This window comes from Salvia hispanica, chromosome 5 (genome assembly GCF_029641045.1).
Source record: "Salvia hispanica isolate PSC_SH4W2 chromosome 5, Shi_PSC_v1, whole genome shotgun sequence".
NCBI classification, from domain to species: Eukaryota; Viridiplantae; Streptophyta; class Magnoliopsida; order Lamiales; family Lamiaceae; genus Salvia; species Salvia hispanica.
The window spans coordinates 47,529,150-47,545,780 of NC_142696.1; the positions used below are offsets into that span (position 1 = coordinate 47,529,150).

The 16,631-nt window shown below is 33.3% G+C and overlaps 2 protein-coding genes across 3 annotated transcripts; both read right to left on the reverse strand.

Moving 5' to 3' along the window:
- Positions 1–339: 339 nt before the first annotated feature.
- On the reverse strand, positions 340–6,922 carry LOC125188226 (protein DETOXIFICATION 40-like). Its single transcript, XM_048084988.2, has 6 exons — positions 6,282–6,922; positions 4,780–4,836; positions 4,398–4,636; positions 2,637–2,755; positions 1,760–1,846; positions 340–438 (listed from the first exon to the last, which is right to left on the reverse strand). Exons 1-6 carry the CDS (start codon positions 6,905–6,907, stop codon positions 373–375), a joined length of 1,194 nt encoding a protein of 397 aa, XP_047940945.2. The 5' UTR covers positions 6,908–6,922; the 3' UTR covers positions 340–372.
- A 1,576-nt stretch (positions 6,923–8,498) lies between these two features.
- LOC125190284 (protein DETOXIFICATION 40-like) lies at positions 8,499–14,059 on the reverse strand. Of its 2 annotated transcripts, XR_007170883.2 has the most exons (8): positions 13,690–14,059; positions 12,839–13,470; positions 12,339–12,395; positions 11,936–12,174; positions 10,811–10,929; positions 10,288–10,374; positions 8,740–8,934; positions 8,499–8,638 (listed from the first exon to the last, which is right to left on the reverse strand). XR_007170883.2 is itself a non-coding variant. In XM_048087550.2 (7 exons), the coding sequence occupies exons 1-7, from the start codon at positions 14,011–14,013 to the stop codon at positions 8,869–8,871; spliced, it is 1,524 nt and encodes a 507-aa protein (XP_047943507.1). In that variant the 5' UTR covers positions 14,014–14,059; the 3' UTR covers positions 8,499–8,868. The 2 variants fall into 2 exon arrangements, 1 of the variants encoding a protein (XP_047943507.1); XM_048087550.2 differs by having other exon boundaries at positions 8,499–8,934.
- Between the last annotated feature and the right edge of the window lie 2,572 nt (positions 14,060–16,631).

Here is a 16,631-nt window from a genome sequence, read left to right on the forward strand (position 1 = left end):
TTGATTTCCTTTGCTTACGAGATGTTGTTTTTCAACAAGGTTGCGGCTTAGGGAGGCCCCCTTTTTATGTTGTTGTGCTGTCGTAGTAGCTTTATTTTGTGTTGTGTTTGGTATTTGTCTATGTGCTATATATCTAATTCTTTCTAATGCATTATATTATTGGTCAAGCTTTTACTTTTTTATTTTTATAAACGTAGAAGCTTATGGTTCAAACCTCAAAAATAAAAGTAAACAAAACTTGATGTTTAGAAATTAATACTCTATAAACAAATGGTAGATAACATAAATAATAAATTCCTAAAAGGCAAATTGACATGCCAATTTAAATACTCCTACAAAATAAATATCCCATATACTATCTCATATATCTAATCATTCAATTGAAAATCTCTCCTGCTTATTATTCCATTTATCTATTCGATCTCTCGCGTTTTCCACCTGAGAATTTCCAGAAATTCAACACAAAATTGACAATTAGTTTAACCAACCTAACTAAGATCCATGAACAATCAATCAAACTATGCACCACATTATAGCATAAAGTTACAAGTACATAGTCATATAAATAATACATATATAAATAGTCTAAATACTATTCAAATGCATTTACATGTAGTATTTATCGTCACCCACTAATTCTGATTAAATATTATGATTATTGATTTATTTCTGTCCATTATTCTCATCGAAAATTATTTAGAGACAAAAATGAACAACAATTTTACTGTTCTATTTAATATTTATCAATTGTTTAAATCTGTAGTAAGATTTTTTTTTGCATATTTTTTTGAGGCAATCAGGCAATTATAATGTACTACTCCATTTTTTAAACTCAAAAGTTTCGCCTCAACTATGAGGAAACAGATTGAGCACCGGTCTAGCATCGCTCGTAACTCGCTATAGCAATAAGTTGGAAACCAGAGAAGAGCTTCAAATTATTTCGCTAAATAAAGCTACACCACTCATTTATGGACGACCAATAAAGTTCCTTGGTGCATGGTAACATATGATTATATTTATTTCATATTTCTCATACAAAACTTTCTAGTAATTTATACCCTAAGTAAACAAACCTAATTAAAAGGTACTCCTAATGCACTAGTATATTGTTTGTCACATATACATTCACAATTTAGAAATAGAAAATGACTCTCACATTCTATTATTATTCCGATATATATCCATTTATTACAAGTCTATTAGTAATATAGTAGTAGTAGTAGTAGCTTTTTATTAAAAGTCTAGCTCAAATTATTACCCCCCACCCCCCCTAAAATAGTGATATCCAATCAAAGGCAATTCCATGTTATATGTAAAGGTGTCATTCATTTAAGAAAACCAGAAATTAAATTTGTTAAATAAAAATATTAAATTTGTTAAACATACTCCTTTTTCAATAGTAGAAGCAAACGACAATAGAAATTATTTTTGCTTCATTGATTTGATGGAAAAAAAGGTTCAATCGAAATCAAACCTCACCAACTTGGAAAATTATACTAGTACTATTTTTTCAGAAGTAATTTCACAATAATTATCTCATATATAATCAATCTTTCTTAACAAGAATTTACCGAAAGATCATATATGACTCTTGCTATCATCAACAAAATCGAGGTATAAGTTTTTCAAATCAAAATTAGGAATAAGATTATATACTCAAGATTGATTTATATGTGTAAACTGTGACCTATATTTGATTATTATCGAGGATTTCTTATATAAAGAAAATAAAAAAAATGCACTAATGTAAATTAATTACCTCCTTATTCCAATCGGTACGAGCAGTCACCCAAATCAAAATTAATGTCTGCATGAGCGTGCCTATTAGCATCCCAGACCATAGCCCCTGCAATTTAAATTTTTAATATTCACAAATTCAAAAACGAAACTCATGGGTCAAACATGTTAAGAAAAGTAGTCGATCGGCGTCGAAAGCAAGAGGCACTGTGGGCAATGGTTGAAAGACATGAGCGAGTTAGGTACTACTATATTTTATGAATTTTATTCAAAAATATTTTTTTAGTTATTCAGATAATTGATAAAAAATTTTGCATAACAATTTTTATAAATTTTGAATAATTTTAAATTTTACTAAAAAATGAAAAAATAAGTTTGGGAGGGACTCAATGCCCTTAACACTTGAAGTACCATTATTTCATATAAATGTAGTTAAAGTAGATATATAAATATTTTCCCTCAAAGATTTTCATTGCTCCTTATTTTTTTTTTATACAGAATAAATGCTCAAGCTGAAGGCGCAGCGAGCAAAACAGTCGTTAATAAACAAACGAACAAAGAAAAAAAAACATACTCAAAAAACTATGCAACCCCCCACCTACCGGCCACTAAATCAAAAAAGCCATCAAGCTAAGCAAAGAATAACCACAAGCCAGCAGCAACCCGACCATGAGCCATCCCTCAACAAAAGCCTCACTACTAGCTCAACCAAGAACAAGACACCAACAACAGAAAAACATTGCTACTTCATATATCCCACGAGATATTGAACAGTTTCATCTTAACCACCATGAGACAATGTGCTCTCCACTCAACATATAAATTTTGATATCTCGGGATATGAACATATAAACTTATATTTAAAAGCATTAAAAGTTAAATTACTAGTGATTAATTACCTTGACACCAAAGTTAAAAGTGAAGCCAAGAACTATTCCGACAGGGACACCGACAATATAGTAACAACCCACGTTTACATATGCAACAAATGCTTGCCATCCACATCCAACAGCTACCCCTTAATAAATGAACACAACTATATATGTTAATATTCGAACATCAAATTCAAACGCTATAGAGTAAAAATATAACGTGCAACAATGTACTTATATAAGAACAGTTTACAAAATAGAAACAACAACAAAAAAAATCAATGAAATCAACATATAAACAATAACAAATATTATATGTTTAAACCCACTATAAAGAAAGAAAAAAAATTAAAATAAACAATTAGACCTTTGGTTAAGTTGAGAGTTTTCATATGGAGGACGAAGAAAAAAAAAGCATTAATTGATGTTATATTATCTTTAATATAGAAATACTTCCTCCGTCTCAAGCTACCTGCTCTATATTCTATTTTTGGGTTATCTCGAGCTATTTGCTCTATTTTAATTTTTTTGGCAAAAATTTTATCCTCCTATTTCTTGATTCTTTCTTTTATCTCTTTTACTTTATTCTCGTTCTTATTTTATTCTATCCTTCTGTAACCTTTTAAACATGAATATATCAACTATCTTGAAACAGAAAGCAATTCGGATAATTGATAATGGATCTTGCAATATCAACTAGAAAAGTGTATAAACAATAACAAATATTATATTCAAAACTACTGAAAAACACTGGAAATAAAATAATAGCAACTAGACCCTTGTTAAATTGAGATTCCACCTTTTAAAAAAAATTATGAAGGTTAATATGTTACATGAGATTTTTTTTTATCCTTGTAATAGAATAAATTTCGAATTTGAATTATTGATTGAATATTCGATTCGGACATACATGAACTTGAAATAATGAATTCTGTGTTCTGGTTGTCACACATGTTGATTAAATAATAGTACACTGATGACTGATTACTGAAATTATATTTTTATCAATGCCACACAATGGGTTTTAGTCTATACTGTATTAAAGTATGATACTGGATTGAAAGCGAGATTTTATAATAAAAAAGTGTAGTCATTTAAATTAAAAATACAATAGTTCCTCACGCACACACGACACATTTATATATAAAAACAAATTTAGAATCTAAGATTTAATGAAGCAAGATCACATATCCCAGTGTCAATCATTGAGATCTCTTCATAAAGATTCCATTTTCATGAAATGTGAAAGTGAAACCTAGGGTTCTATATAGAGAAATCTTTTACTCAATTATTGAAATATAATTGCAAGCATTAGCCATATATAGGAAAAAGTAAACTGATATCGAAAAATATTTCAAAAAATATTACACATAAATATAATAATTTTTTCAACTTTAAATAAATGAAGAACATACTATTAAATTGAGTTTCGAATTTTTAAAAATAAGTACTCCCCCCATTCTGCCTTAATAGAAACGTTTCATTTTTTGCACTCGTTTTAGAAATATAATACTCTATCCGTTCCCTAAAAATAAGAACATTTGAAATGACACGAGTTTTAATGCAAAATTGGTAAAGTAAGAGAGATAAATAGAAAAGTGTGTTAGTAGAAAATGGGTCTCACTTCATTAGAGAGAAAGAAATTTCCTTAAAAGGAAAGTTTCTATTTTTAGGGGACGGATGGAGTAATAAATACTTAAAGTTGTAAAAAAATAAAATAAGATAGAAAATAATGAAGAGAAGTCAAATGTTCATAGTATTTTCAGGGACGAAGAGAGTAATATTTACCGGATAAAACAGGCTGGATTCCATCAAGCACGATGGCGCCTGCGAGGAAGGGTATAAGGTCCACGATGGCGTTGGACACAACTTCGCCAGAGGTGAACGCGTAGCTGATTTTGTGGCGGAGGAAGATAGTGACGACGGCAAATAACGTCGCCACGAGTAGTGAGGTTCCGGTCGCCACCACCACGCTAAAAGCCGCGGATCTTGGGTGTCCGGCGCCAAGTTCATTGCTAACCCTCACACTATTATACAAAAGCAAACATAATAAATATAGAGAAATAAGGTAGTACTACAAACATTAATTGCAATTTAACATATAAACATAAAAAACAAAAAAAGTAATATGATTATTTGAAAAATACATATAAATAATACTCATACCCACCATACTGCGGCGTTGAATCCAACTGACACCATGAAGACCAATCCAAGAAGCGTCCCACTGCATTTAATCATTTATAACCACAACAAAATTATAATACTGAACTCAAATGAAATATATTTCTTTTTCCATTAGATATATATCATACTTGTTGGCAATTGAAACCAAAAGATATAACACATGACTATCCTAAATCGGTGTCAAGAGAAAACTGAAACTAGTATATAAGTCTCATGGGTCCTCCTCCTATCACCAATTGGTTTTAGGATGGAACCCATGAATTTCTATCATGGTATCAGAGCGGGTCGCCGACTGTGGGTCAAATTTAACTGACCTAGCAGTATATCTGGGCTGAAACCAAAAAAATGACTGATCCAGCAGTATATCTGGACTTAAAAATTTGGGCCAAGTGGTCCAACCGATCGAAAAAAAATTGGGCCGATTGTCCAACCGATTAGAAAAAAAGTCCAACCCCTCCAAGGTTCACCTTGAAGGATTTGAGGGAGGGTGTTGGCAATTGAAACTAAAAAAATATAACATATGACTATCCCACATCGGTGTCAAGAGAAAACTGAAACTAGTATATAAGTCTCATGGGCCCTCCTCCTATCACCAATTGGTTTTAGGATGGAACCCATGGATTTCTATCAATACTAATAAATAAATAAATAAAATTTATTTTTAGACAAATATAACATTACTCGGATGTGCGTATAGTAGGTGTCAATCTGGTCAGCCCGACAGGTTTCGGGCTAATTGGGTTGTATTTTTATCGTATTCTATATATTCAACCTTAACCTAAACGTTTGATTTCGGGCTAGCTCAACGAGCTGATCAGGTTGATACGATACAATTAACATGTGATCAATTCAATACAAACTAGTCAAATTGCTACCGATAAATAATAACACGTGATCAATCAATACAAAAATTAGTCATATTTAGAAGATACTATAAAACATTCAATTATGACGCATGTACTTAAATTCAAACGTGATTAAATACTAATTTAAGATTAATATAAATAAAATAAAACATTAACATATCACAACAATTTTGAAGCACATTTTAGAAATTAAAATATATTTTATAGTGAATATGATTTTTTTAATTTTATTTATCTATTACTCATATGTATAAAAATCTAAAGTATATATATATTTAATCCTATAAAATTGAAGGCTACATTTTTGTTCCAATTTATATCATAAACTGCTGAACTAAGTGTCAAACATTGAACAATAATCAATAGTCGCGCCTAAGTTTAATCCATCAAATTTCGTGTCAATCCTATTCCTGCTGCGAGCTAATTGAATGCAGGCTAATCAGGTTGTAATTTTATAGAGCTAGAAATCTCTAGCGATCCCACAGATTGCAGCTGCACTAATACCTCTATACTGCACTAATACCTCTATACGCATATCCATGGCATAATTGGCTAGTTTAAAAACAAAATTTAATAGAGTTTTTCGGCCGTATCACGTCAGAATAAAAAAAAACATTACCATATAGCAAAAGAAGCCAATGCGATTTCCGGGTCGGGAAGCAAGCCGGCGATGAGCACAATCACCTGAAAATACCACGTCTCAAGGCAGAGCATGATCGCGGACGAGGCCGACAGCTTGAAAAACCCCCACAGCCCGGAAAACGCGGCCGGGCTGAACCCGGTCCACATCCTCCGGCACCTCTCCGACCTCACAATGTACACGAACTGCGCCCCCGCGATCACCCACCACGACAGGCTCAGCACCAGCCCCGCCCCCAGCAGGCCCCACCGGAACACGTAAAGCGCCGCCCACGTCAGCACAATGTGCGCTGCCAGCGCCGCCGCCGATATGTACGCGCTCGGGCCCACGATGCTCTGCGCCTGCAGGAACTTCTGCATCGCGAAGTTGGCCGCGTACGCGAAGATCTGCGGGATCAGCCCGTACACGAACATCGCCGCCGCCGCCGCCAGCTCCGGCGCCTGCCGGAGGAGGAGCAGGATGGGCTCCGAGAAGACGTAAACCGCCGTCAGTGGAATCCCAGTCAGCATCAGTAGAACCGTCGATCGCTGCATATATATCCCCAACATCTCGTACTGGTGGGCCCCGTACACCTGTCCGCACAGGGTCTCCACCGCACTCCCCATTCCCAACTGCAGTCAGAATTGCAGTTGAAAACAGTATCAGGTGTGCTTCAATGAATGAGACAGTAACAGTTTTTGACTTTTTGTCAACGGAGACTGTTTGTAAGTACTAATTGTTAAAAAAATTGAAGTTATATTTTTTTCGAAAAAAATAGTTCATTGTTAATTAAAATTACCATGAGGCCGTAGGCAAGTTGCTGGATGCCCTCGGTGCCGAGGGAGGCGGCGGCAAGCTCGATATTTCCGAGGTGGCCGCAGAATATTTGAGTGGACATTGAAGTAACGAAGTTTAGTAAATAGACTACGACGGTGGGGCCGGCTAGCCGGAAAAGGTACCTCATTTCGATTACGAGGGCTTTCTGATAGCGGCGCGAAGGGGGCAGAGTGGTGTTGGATAGAATTAGTTCGAGCTCCGAGCTAGGTTCTTTCATGGCTTGGTTGTGTAATGATCCCATATTTGTGAGGTGAATGAAGAGTAGATTGCAATTGTTTTTGTTGTTGGTCTTAGTTTCTTGTTATGTCTATATTTAGGAGAGTTTTGGAAATATTTATACAAAATGCTATTTTGGAGGGAAATATGAGTATTGATCAAATAGTTATAATAAATACTTATATTTATAATTTATAGGTATATTTTATCATTTATTGGTATTTTACAAATCAAATTTATTGTGTGATAGTATTGAAATTGTTGTTATGCACATCTATAAATATAATTATTTGTACAATACAATTGTTACTCTCATTTGTAACGATATTAATGACATTTTATTAATTCTATATATCACTATTGTTGTCTATAAAATGTTTTCCAAATTTAATAATATAAGTATATTATTATGATGAAACTTACTATTTATGTAAATAAATCATAACAATATATCTACAAAGAACAAATAAATTTAAGTATAATTCGCATTGTATATTCTCCTATCATTAGTATAGCTACATGCCATATCGAGAATGTAATGTGTATATATTCTTCTAATATTGAAAATGTATTTTCCATTTAGAGGCAGTAAAAAGGTCGTCAATCTGATTATTAGTTGTTTAGATTTTTCTCAAATTAAATAACTACTATAAGTTCATTTGATTTTGGTTTCGAAAATATGAGCTGGAATATGTAAGAGTACTGTCAATGCAGGCTATTAAGAATTTTCTAAATAATACTCGTATTAGGAATTTTAATACGTTAATTACATGATTGCATGTTTACTTCATCCTCAAAGTGGAAACATGGATCAACTTATTATTCCCACTATGTTGTTGAATTGAGAATATAGTTGTTACTCACCATGCCGATTTTTGTGCTTGATTTCCTTTGCTTAGGAGATGTTTTTCGACAAGGTTGCGGCTTGGGGAGGCCCCCCTTTCTATGTTGTTGTGTCGTCGTAGGCGTTTTCTTTTTGTTGCGTTCTACTATTTATTATATGGGTGTTTATGTCGAATTCTTTCTCATATTTGTTGATCCTATTTATTACTCCATCTCGGTGTTTATGGGTCACGCCATATTCGAGAGAAAAGAAGTTTTAAAATTAAAAAGTACATACCTTAGTGGAACAGACTAAAAATAAAAAGAAAGTACTCCATACTCTCGTAGAACAGAAGGAATATTATTTTATTATTCAAACCTCACATGAATAAGTAAATAGAATTTAATGTCTACAACTCGAAACATGTGGTACACAACATAAAAAATTATTTCCTCAGGACAAATTGACGGGCAGGGATCCCCTGTTGTGCCAAGAGATATACACACAATAATTATTTTATAATAAAATAAATTAATATTTTAATAATAAAATTTAATAATATAATAATTGATCGAGTCTAACCGCAGGAGTACCATCAACCACAGGAGTACCATCAACCACAGCAGGAGATCCAAATCCCAAATTGACGAGCAGGGGATCCAAATCCCAAATTGACGTGCCAATTTCAATATTCCACAGAATATATATCAATCATTCAACTGAAAATTTCTCCTTCGTAGTATTCCATTTATCTATTCGATCGCTAGCTTTCTCCACCTGAAAATTTCAAGAAAATCAACACAAAATGTCACATTATAGCTAGTCATATAAAGTTATAAGCACATATTCATGAAAATATAATGAATTAATACTCTAATTAATGTTCTAATACATTACATACTTATCATCTCCCACTAATTCTGATTAAAGATTTTAATTATTGATTTATTTCTCTCCATTCTTCACCAAAATAATTTGGAGGCAAAAATTGAACAACAATTTTATTGTTCTATTTAAATATTTATCAATTGTACTGAAATTTAAACAACAATTTTATTGTTCTAAAATATTGTGTCGTCACTCTAAGTATAATATCTACCTTGAAAAGGGAGAGTATTATAAACACTCAAATAATTATTCCCCAAAAATAATACTCCCTCCGTCCGTAATGTTGTCCGGTTTTGTTAATTTGGTCCATCCGCAAAATATTGTCCACTTTGGTTTTTTTTTCCTTCCATTTTTGGTAAATAGATCCTACTTTCCACTACCTCATTACACTCACATTTTATTATAAAACTAATAAATAAATGTGGGACCTACATTCCACTAACTTTTTCTATTCATTTTTTTTCGTATTTCTTAAAACCCATGCTGAGTGAAACTTGGACACTATCTTGCGGAGGAAGGGAGTAGTGATTTCCAATCGAAGGCAATTTCATGTTAAATAGTAAAGGTGTCATTCATTTAACGAAATCATTAGAAAAAGGTAAATCTACAATGAGATATTATTCTGCTTCATTGATTTGATTGAAAAAAAGGTTCAATCGATATCGCGCCCCACTTTATGAGTGCGACAAATAAGCTGTATTTATATGAAAGAATAGGACAATAATTAAACTCACCAACTTGGGAAAAAATATTTTGTGGGAAAGTAATCTCGAAATTACTTCTCCATTCACGAAAATTCGTCCCGGTTTAACCGGGCACAGGTTTTAAGAAATGTAATGGAAAGTAAGGTGAAAAATTTAGTGGATTGTGGATCCTACTTTTATATATTAGTTTTATAATAAAATGTGAGTAGGAATTAGTTAGTGGAATACGAGATCCACTACCAAAAATGGTGAAAATGAATGGGACAAATTTTGGCGGACGGACAAAAATGAAAAAATGGGACAAATTTTGGTGGACGGAGGGAGTATATTATAATCAATCTTTTTCAACAAGAATTTTGATTTATGACTCTTGCAGCATCAACAAATTAGAGGAAATTTTTTTAATAATCTAAATTAGGAATAAGAGAAATTACTCAAGATTAATTTGTTTGTGCAAACCGTGACAAATACTAGATTATTATTGAGGATTTCATTTTAAAAAGAATTTGGAACAATGCAATGATATAAAATTAATTACCTCCTTATCCCAATCGGTACGAACAGTCACCCAAATCAAAATCAATGTCTGTATGAGCATGCCTCCTAGCATCCCTGACCATATTCCCTGCAAAATCAATTATTTTTTAATATTATCGGATCCAGAAAACGAATATCGTAGATCAAACGTAACGAGAAAACTCCCTGAACACTTTAAGCAACTAATGGGACAGACAAAAAACAAAAATAATCTCAATCTGAAGGGTTATGTCGGAGTAACCGCAACTCCAAAGACCGAATTCAATGGATTTTTCGATGAGATGGGTCGACCCCCACCCCACGTGTAATATTAGCTTATAATTATCTTTTATTCACGCGGTTTCATCAACTCTGTTACTCTAAGACACTGCCGAAATTAAATCCATTTTTTCATACAATCCTCCATTTGAAGCATGCACTCTAATAAATTAAAAAGTAAAATTCAGAAACCTTAATATAACTATAGAATTTTATACTAATAAACTTAAATATTAAAGTGCATAAAAAGTAGAATAATTAATTACCTTGGTACCAAGGTTGAAAGTGAAGCCAAGAACTGCTCCCACAGGGATACCCACAAAATAGAAACAACCCACATTCACATATGCCACAAATGCTTGCCATCCACACCCAACAGCTACCCCTTCATAAATGAGCATAACTATATATGTCAGTAGAATAAAATATGATTGATTCAAAAATAAAACGTGTTACAAATAGCTGTACAAGAGCAGTTTAAAATAGAAAAAAAAAAAAAAAAAAAAAAACAACGAAATCAAGATATAAACAATAAAAAAATATTATACTCAAAATCACTATAAAAAATACTAACAAAAATAAGATAAACAATTGGGTTTATTTTTATTTTATCACTATAATTCATTAAATTTTATATAAAAGTGGTTGTGGTATCATATATCAATGCATGTCGAATATTTGAATTATTGATTGATTACTCTATTTAGGCATACATGATTTGAAATCAGTGAATTGTATGTCTGGCTGTCACATATGTTTATCACTAATTAAGTTCCACACTCAACACACGACACGTCTAACAAATTAAGATTTAATGAAGTAAGATAACACATCCCAGTCTCAATTATTGAGATCACTACATAGATTCCATTTTCATGAATGTGAAATCTAGGGTTCAATAGATAGATATTTTTAACTCAATTATTGAAAAATAATTGCCAGCATTAGCCATATATAGAGTGAAAAAGAACTGAGAAATATTATGATGCATATTGTTAGTTTTTGCACATTTATTTCATTCTAATATATCAAAAAAATTATCTACATTATTAGTCTAATAAAGTTACATTAATACTATGATTTATTAATTTTTTATAACTTCAAATAAATGAAGAACAGATAAAAGTTACATTAACACTAATTATTCAATAATATTTTTAAGTTTTAAAATCAAACTAAAATATAAAACTAAAAAAATATTAAATTCATACTTAAAATGCTCATATAAAATAGGTTGCATAACATTTTTCTCTATGTATATAGCCATCTTATAATATATATCGATTGACACTAAAATTCATCTATAGAAATCACTAAGCTAGCGAGTTGTGATCAAAGTTGAACTATGTTTCAATGCATGACCCAAACTAAGATGATTTTTAAATATTTACCGGTTAAAACAGGCTGGATTCCATTGAGTATGATGGCGCCAGCGAGGACTGGCGTAAGGTCTGCGACAGCGTTGGACACAACTTCGCCAGGGGTGAATAAATAGCTGATTTTGTAGCGGAGTGAAGTAGTGACAATGGCAAATGCCACCGCCACCAGTAGTGATGTTCCGGTCGCCACCACCACGCTAAAAGCCGCGGATCTTGGGTGCCCGGCACCGAGTTCATTGCTAACCCTTACACTATTATACAAAAGTAAACATAATCAAGAATATAAACAAATAGCTATAGAGAAACATAGTAGCAATATATACAACGCATTTTAACAAATTAACATTGAAAAAAACCAATATGGAGTAATTATTTTAAAAGATACTACTAATAAAAAATGCAATCTCATACAAACCTTACTGCGGCGTTGAACCCTACTGACACCATGAAAATCCATCCCATAAGCGTCAAACTGCATTTAATAAATATAACAAAATTATGAATCTAAACAAATAGTATAATATGCTAGTATCTTTTTTTTCATTGGATATATACTATATCATACTAATAAATAACTAATTAAATAAAAGTTATCTTTAGACATTTACTAAGATTACTTTGATTTGACCTTATGCATATCTATATATGCATTAATTTTTGTCATCATCAAAAAAGAGACATAAATCTGTCTGATTGCTACACAAATCGAATAATCAACATAAAATTAAATGAAATTATCTCAAAAGTAGAAGATATACCAAAATTCCAATAATTAATTATCCTTTGTCCAAATATTTTTTCAACACAAAGATTAGTATTCTCACAATTCAAAATCAACATGATTATCCTTAAAAGTAGTTGGGCAAATTTAATGAAGTTTTTCGGCCTATCACATCAGGATACTAAAAACATTACCAAATAGCCAGAGAGTCCAATGCGATTTCGGGGTCGGGAAGCAGGCCGGCGATGAGCACCATCACCTGAAAATACCACGTCTCAAGGCAGAGCATGACGGCCGACGCGGCCGACAGCTTAAAGAAATCCCACAGCCCGGTGAACGCGGCCGGGCTGAACCCGGTCCACGTCATCCGGCACCTCTCCGACCTCACGATGTACACGAACTGCGCCCCTGCGATCACCCACCACGAGAAGCTCAGCACCAGCGACGCGCCCAGCAGGCCCCACCCGAACACGAAAAGCGCCACCCACGTCAGCACGACTTGCAACACCAGCGCCGCCGCCGATATGCACGCGCTCGGGGTCACGATGCTCTGCGCCTGCAGGAACTTCTGTATCGCGAAGTTGGCTGCATACGCGAAGATCTGTGGGATCAGCCCGTACACGAACAGCGCAGCCGCCGAGGCCAGCTGCGGCGACTGCCCCAGGAAGACCAGGATCGGCTCCGAGAACACGTAAACCACCGTCAGTGGAATCCCCGTCAGCATCAGTAAAACCGTCGATCTCTGCATATATATACCCAGCATCCCGTACTGGTGGGCCCCGTACGCCTGCCCGCACAGCGTCTCCACCGCGCTCCCCATTCCCAGCTGTATTCATAATTAATATCGTCAGGTAAGCTTCAACGAATCAGACTGTACTTACTAGTAGTAGTAACAGTTTTTATGGTCAAACAGACTGTGCCTGCACAAACAGACTGTGTCTGCATAAAGCAGACAGACACAGTCTGTTTGGTATGCAACATAAAATAAATAAAATAATTAGTGGAACACGAGCATATGAAATAGTGTCACGTCAATAAAAATTACCATGAGGCCGTAGGAGAGGAGCTGGATGCCCCCGTTGGCAAGGGAGGAGGCGGCGAGTTCGATATTTCCAAGGTGGCCGCAGAATATTTGAGCGGACACGGAAGTAATGTTGTTTAGCAAATAGACTATGACGGCGGGGCCGGCCAGCCGGAAAAGGTACGTCATCTCGATTGCGAGGGCTTTTAGATAGCGGCGCAAAGGGGGTAGGGTGGGATCGGATAGAATTCGTTCGAGCTCCGAGCTGGCTTCCGTCTCCGCCGCTGGCGGCGGCGTCTTGGAGTGGAGAAGAGGTTCCTTCATGGATTGGTTTTGTAAGGAATCCATAATTTGTGAGGTGTGTCACAAAATTGGTGAAGGGGTATATATAGATGAGGTGGCCATGGAGTTAGTGGCTTCCATCATTCCATGGATTATTGTTTTGGTATAGTTAAAGCTAGTATTAAAGTTTGATGTGTATGAGACACTATTATGTAGGTAAATCGTTATGCTTGAAAATGAGTATATTTTTTGTCTTTTTCTTTAAATTTAATTTTTGATGATTTATTAAAAATATAGGAGTATTTTAATATATCCCTTAGTCCTCCTTTAGGTGTTTCGGTTTGTCATTTTAGTCAATCCGCGATTATGAGTTCCGATTCACTTTTAAAATGGATGATAGGTAGACCCTGCATACCAATCACATTTTATTATAAAATTAATTACGCATTGTCATCTTTTACCACCTACTTTCGTTTTCAAAATCTGTGTCGAACCCAATAGGACTCATAATGCCGGACATAGGGAGTATATAATAAACTGAAAAAAATGATTATTATAAATAATGTGGCCCTAATGTGTTTGCTTGTGTTTAAATTATTATAGTACATGGATAAATTATTATTTATTAAAGTATGTTTTCTATTTTCACGACCCCAATAGTTTCTCTTTGCTCTTTCTAAAATTATTAATTCACATTTTCAATTTTCTGTAATTAGATTTCAGAGTATATGATGAAATAAGATATTCTAAATCTTGACTTATCTTGTAAAAAATGAAAATTTTGATTATTTTCTAAAATAAATATTCAAATATATAGTTAATCGAATAAACATTAACTTTAATATGTTACTAATTATGTAAATATAACATATGGAGTATAATATTAGTAAATTCAATTTTAAATTATGCTCTTTTGTCTCGAAGAAACCATTATTTGAGTCTGATTAAAGATGTCAAGAAAGATTACTGAAACAAAATGATAAGATTTTTCAAATTGTTTAAACTGTGTCTGGCCAGCATACACAGGTGAAGGGATCCTCTACTATGTTAAAAAAAACACAGCAGGCCTTGCAGTGCTCAAAACGTAGCAAAACCATAATGAAAAGCAGCTTCAAATCCTTTTGTTCCTTTCTCATTTGATATGTACGGTCCATCTGTCCTTGAAAATTTATCACTTATTTTAATTTTGGTCCGTCCCTGAAAATTTGTCGCCTTTCATTTTTATCATTTTTTATATAATGGACCCCAAATTTTACTAATCCATTCACATTTTATTATAAAACCAATATATAAAAGTAGGACTCATATGCCACTAACTTTTTCAACTCACTTTCTATTACATTTCTTAAACCCATATCGGGTCAAAAATGGTGACAAATTACTAGGGACGAAGAGAATATATATTTTATTATTAAATTGTTTTTTTATTTAGACCATTCCATCTTTCAAAGTTAAGTCGAATGATAAATGTAGTTGGTAAGCTACAAAACATTAAAATTCTACAAATCATCAAGTCTAATCAATCATAAATTCCGTTACACGATAGCCAAGGATGTCTAAATTGGCTTCATATATTCCTTTGTCCATTATCAAGTTTACAATGAACGGTACGAAATTTAATGGAAAAAAAATTCAAATAGAAAAATATAGATAAAAAAATGGTTGCATTATTTTTAGTGGCAGATAAAGATCCCCCACATATAAAGAAAACACACAAAGAATAGAGACTTTATATAGAGTGATTAACGTCTCTAGAGAGTCCAAAATAAAATTAAAAAAATAAAAATTAGCAATCTCTCCATTTTAAGAGATTTAAATATAAAATTTTAAAAATGGTATTTATTGTGTTAAGTAGAAAAAGAATATAAAGTAGAAGAGAATGAAAATGAGAATAAAGTAAAAAGAACAAATTATTTATTTTATGCTTAAAATAAAAATTGATCATTTCTGGTGGGATAACAAAGAAAGGAATATCACGAATCACTTGGCGTGGGAAGAAGAGATTATTATACTTTAATTATATAGTTAGCATAAATCAAAATCGTGTTTTTCCTAAGGTGAAAATGTGGTTTTAAAGGTTCTAAAACTAGATCATATACATTTATATAGATAGATCATAGATGGCAAATTAATTAACACACTATATTAAATGATAGTGATAAAATGCAAACTTATATATTGTACAAACTCAAAACTCCTCAATACAGCTTCAACACAGTTTCAATATAATATCAACACAATGTAAAATTTAAAGATTTTAATGTCAACACAGTATCAACACAATATCAACACAACATCAATCATTGACTACCGTTGAAATTCTGTTGACATTTTCTTGTTGATGCTTTTTTGTGATCTGTTGACATTTTTCAATGGTCCAGATCGTAGTTTTGAGTTTGTACAATATTTAGAGTTTTCATTTGATCACATCCCTTATATTAAATGTACCTTGATAATTGTATATACATGTACACCACATGCATTTGTAGCCTCGCTCCTTCATATATTTTTTTTTGATACGAAATAAATGCTCAAGAAAGCGCAACAAGCAAAATAGTCGTTAATAAATAAACGAACAAAGCAAAAATATGCAAATCCCCCCATTTACCGGCCACTAAATCAAAAAAGCCATCAAGCTAAGCAAAGAATAACTACAAGCCAACAACAACCCGACCACGAGCTAC

Bases quoted from the DNA above. Each gene is read 5' to 3' on its own strand.
- LOC125188226 (XM_048084988.2), bottom strand. From the start codon at position 6,907: ATGGGGAGTGCGGTGGAGACCCTGTGCGGACAGGTGTACGGGGCCCAC. The intron at 1,847-2,636 runs GTAATTAATCAC...TTTAAATTGCAG, and splicing joins CTTTTAACTTTGGTGTCAAG to GGGCTATGGTCTGGGATGCT. The intron at 439-1,759 runs GTAATTAATTTA...GGAAATTCTCAG, and splicing joins GTACCGATTGGAATAAGGAG to GTGGAAAACGCGAGAGATCG.
- LOC125190284 (XM_048087550.2), bottom strand. From the start codon at position 14,013: ATGGATTCCTTACAAAACCAATCCATGAAGGAACCTCTTCTCCACTCC. The intron at 13,471-13,689 runs GTAATTTTTATT...TTATGAATACAG, and splicing joins TCCTCTCCTACGGCCTCATG to CTGGGAATGGGGAGCGCGGT. The intron at 12,396-12,838 runs GTAATGTTTTTA...TATTAAATGCAG, and splicing joins TTGGACTCTCTGGCTATTTG to TTTGACGCTTATGGGATGGA.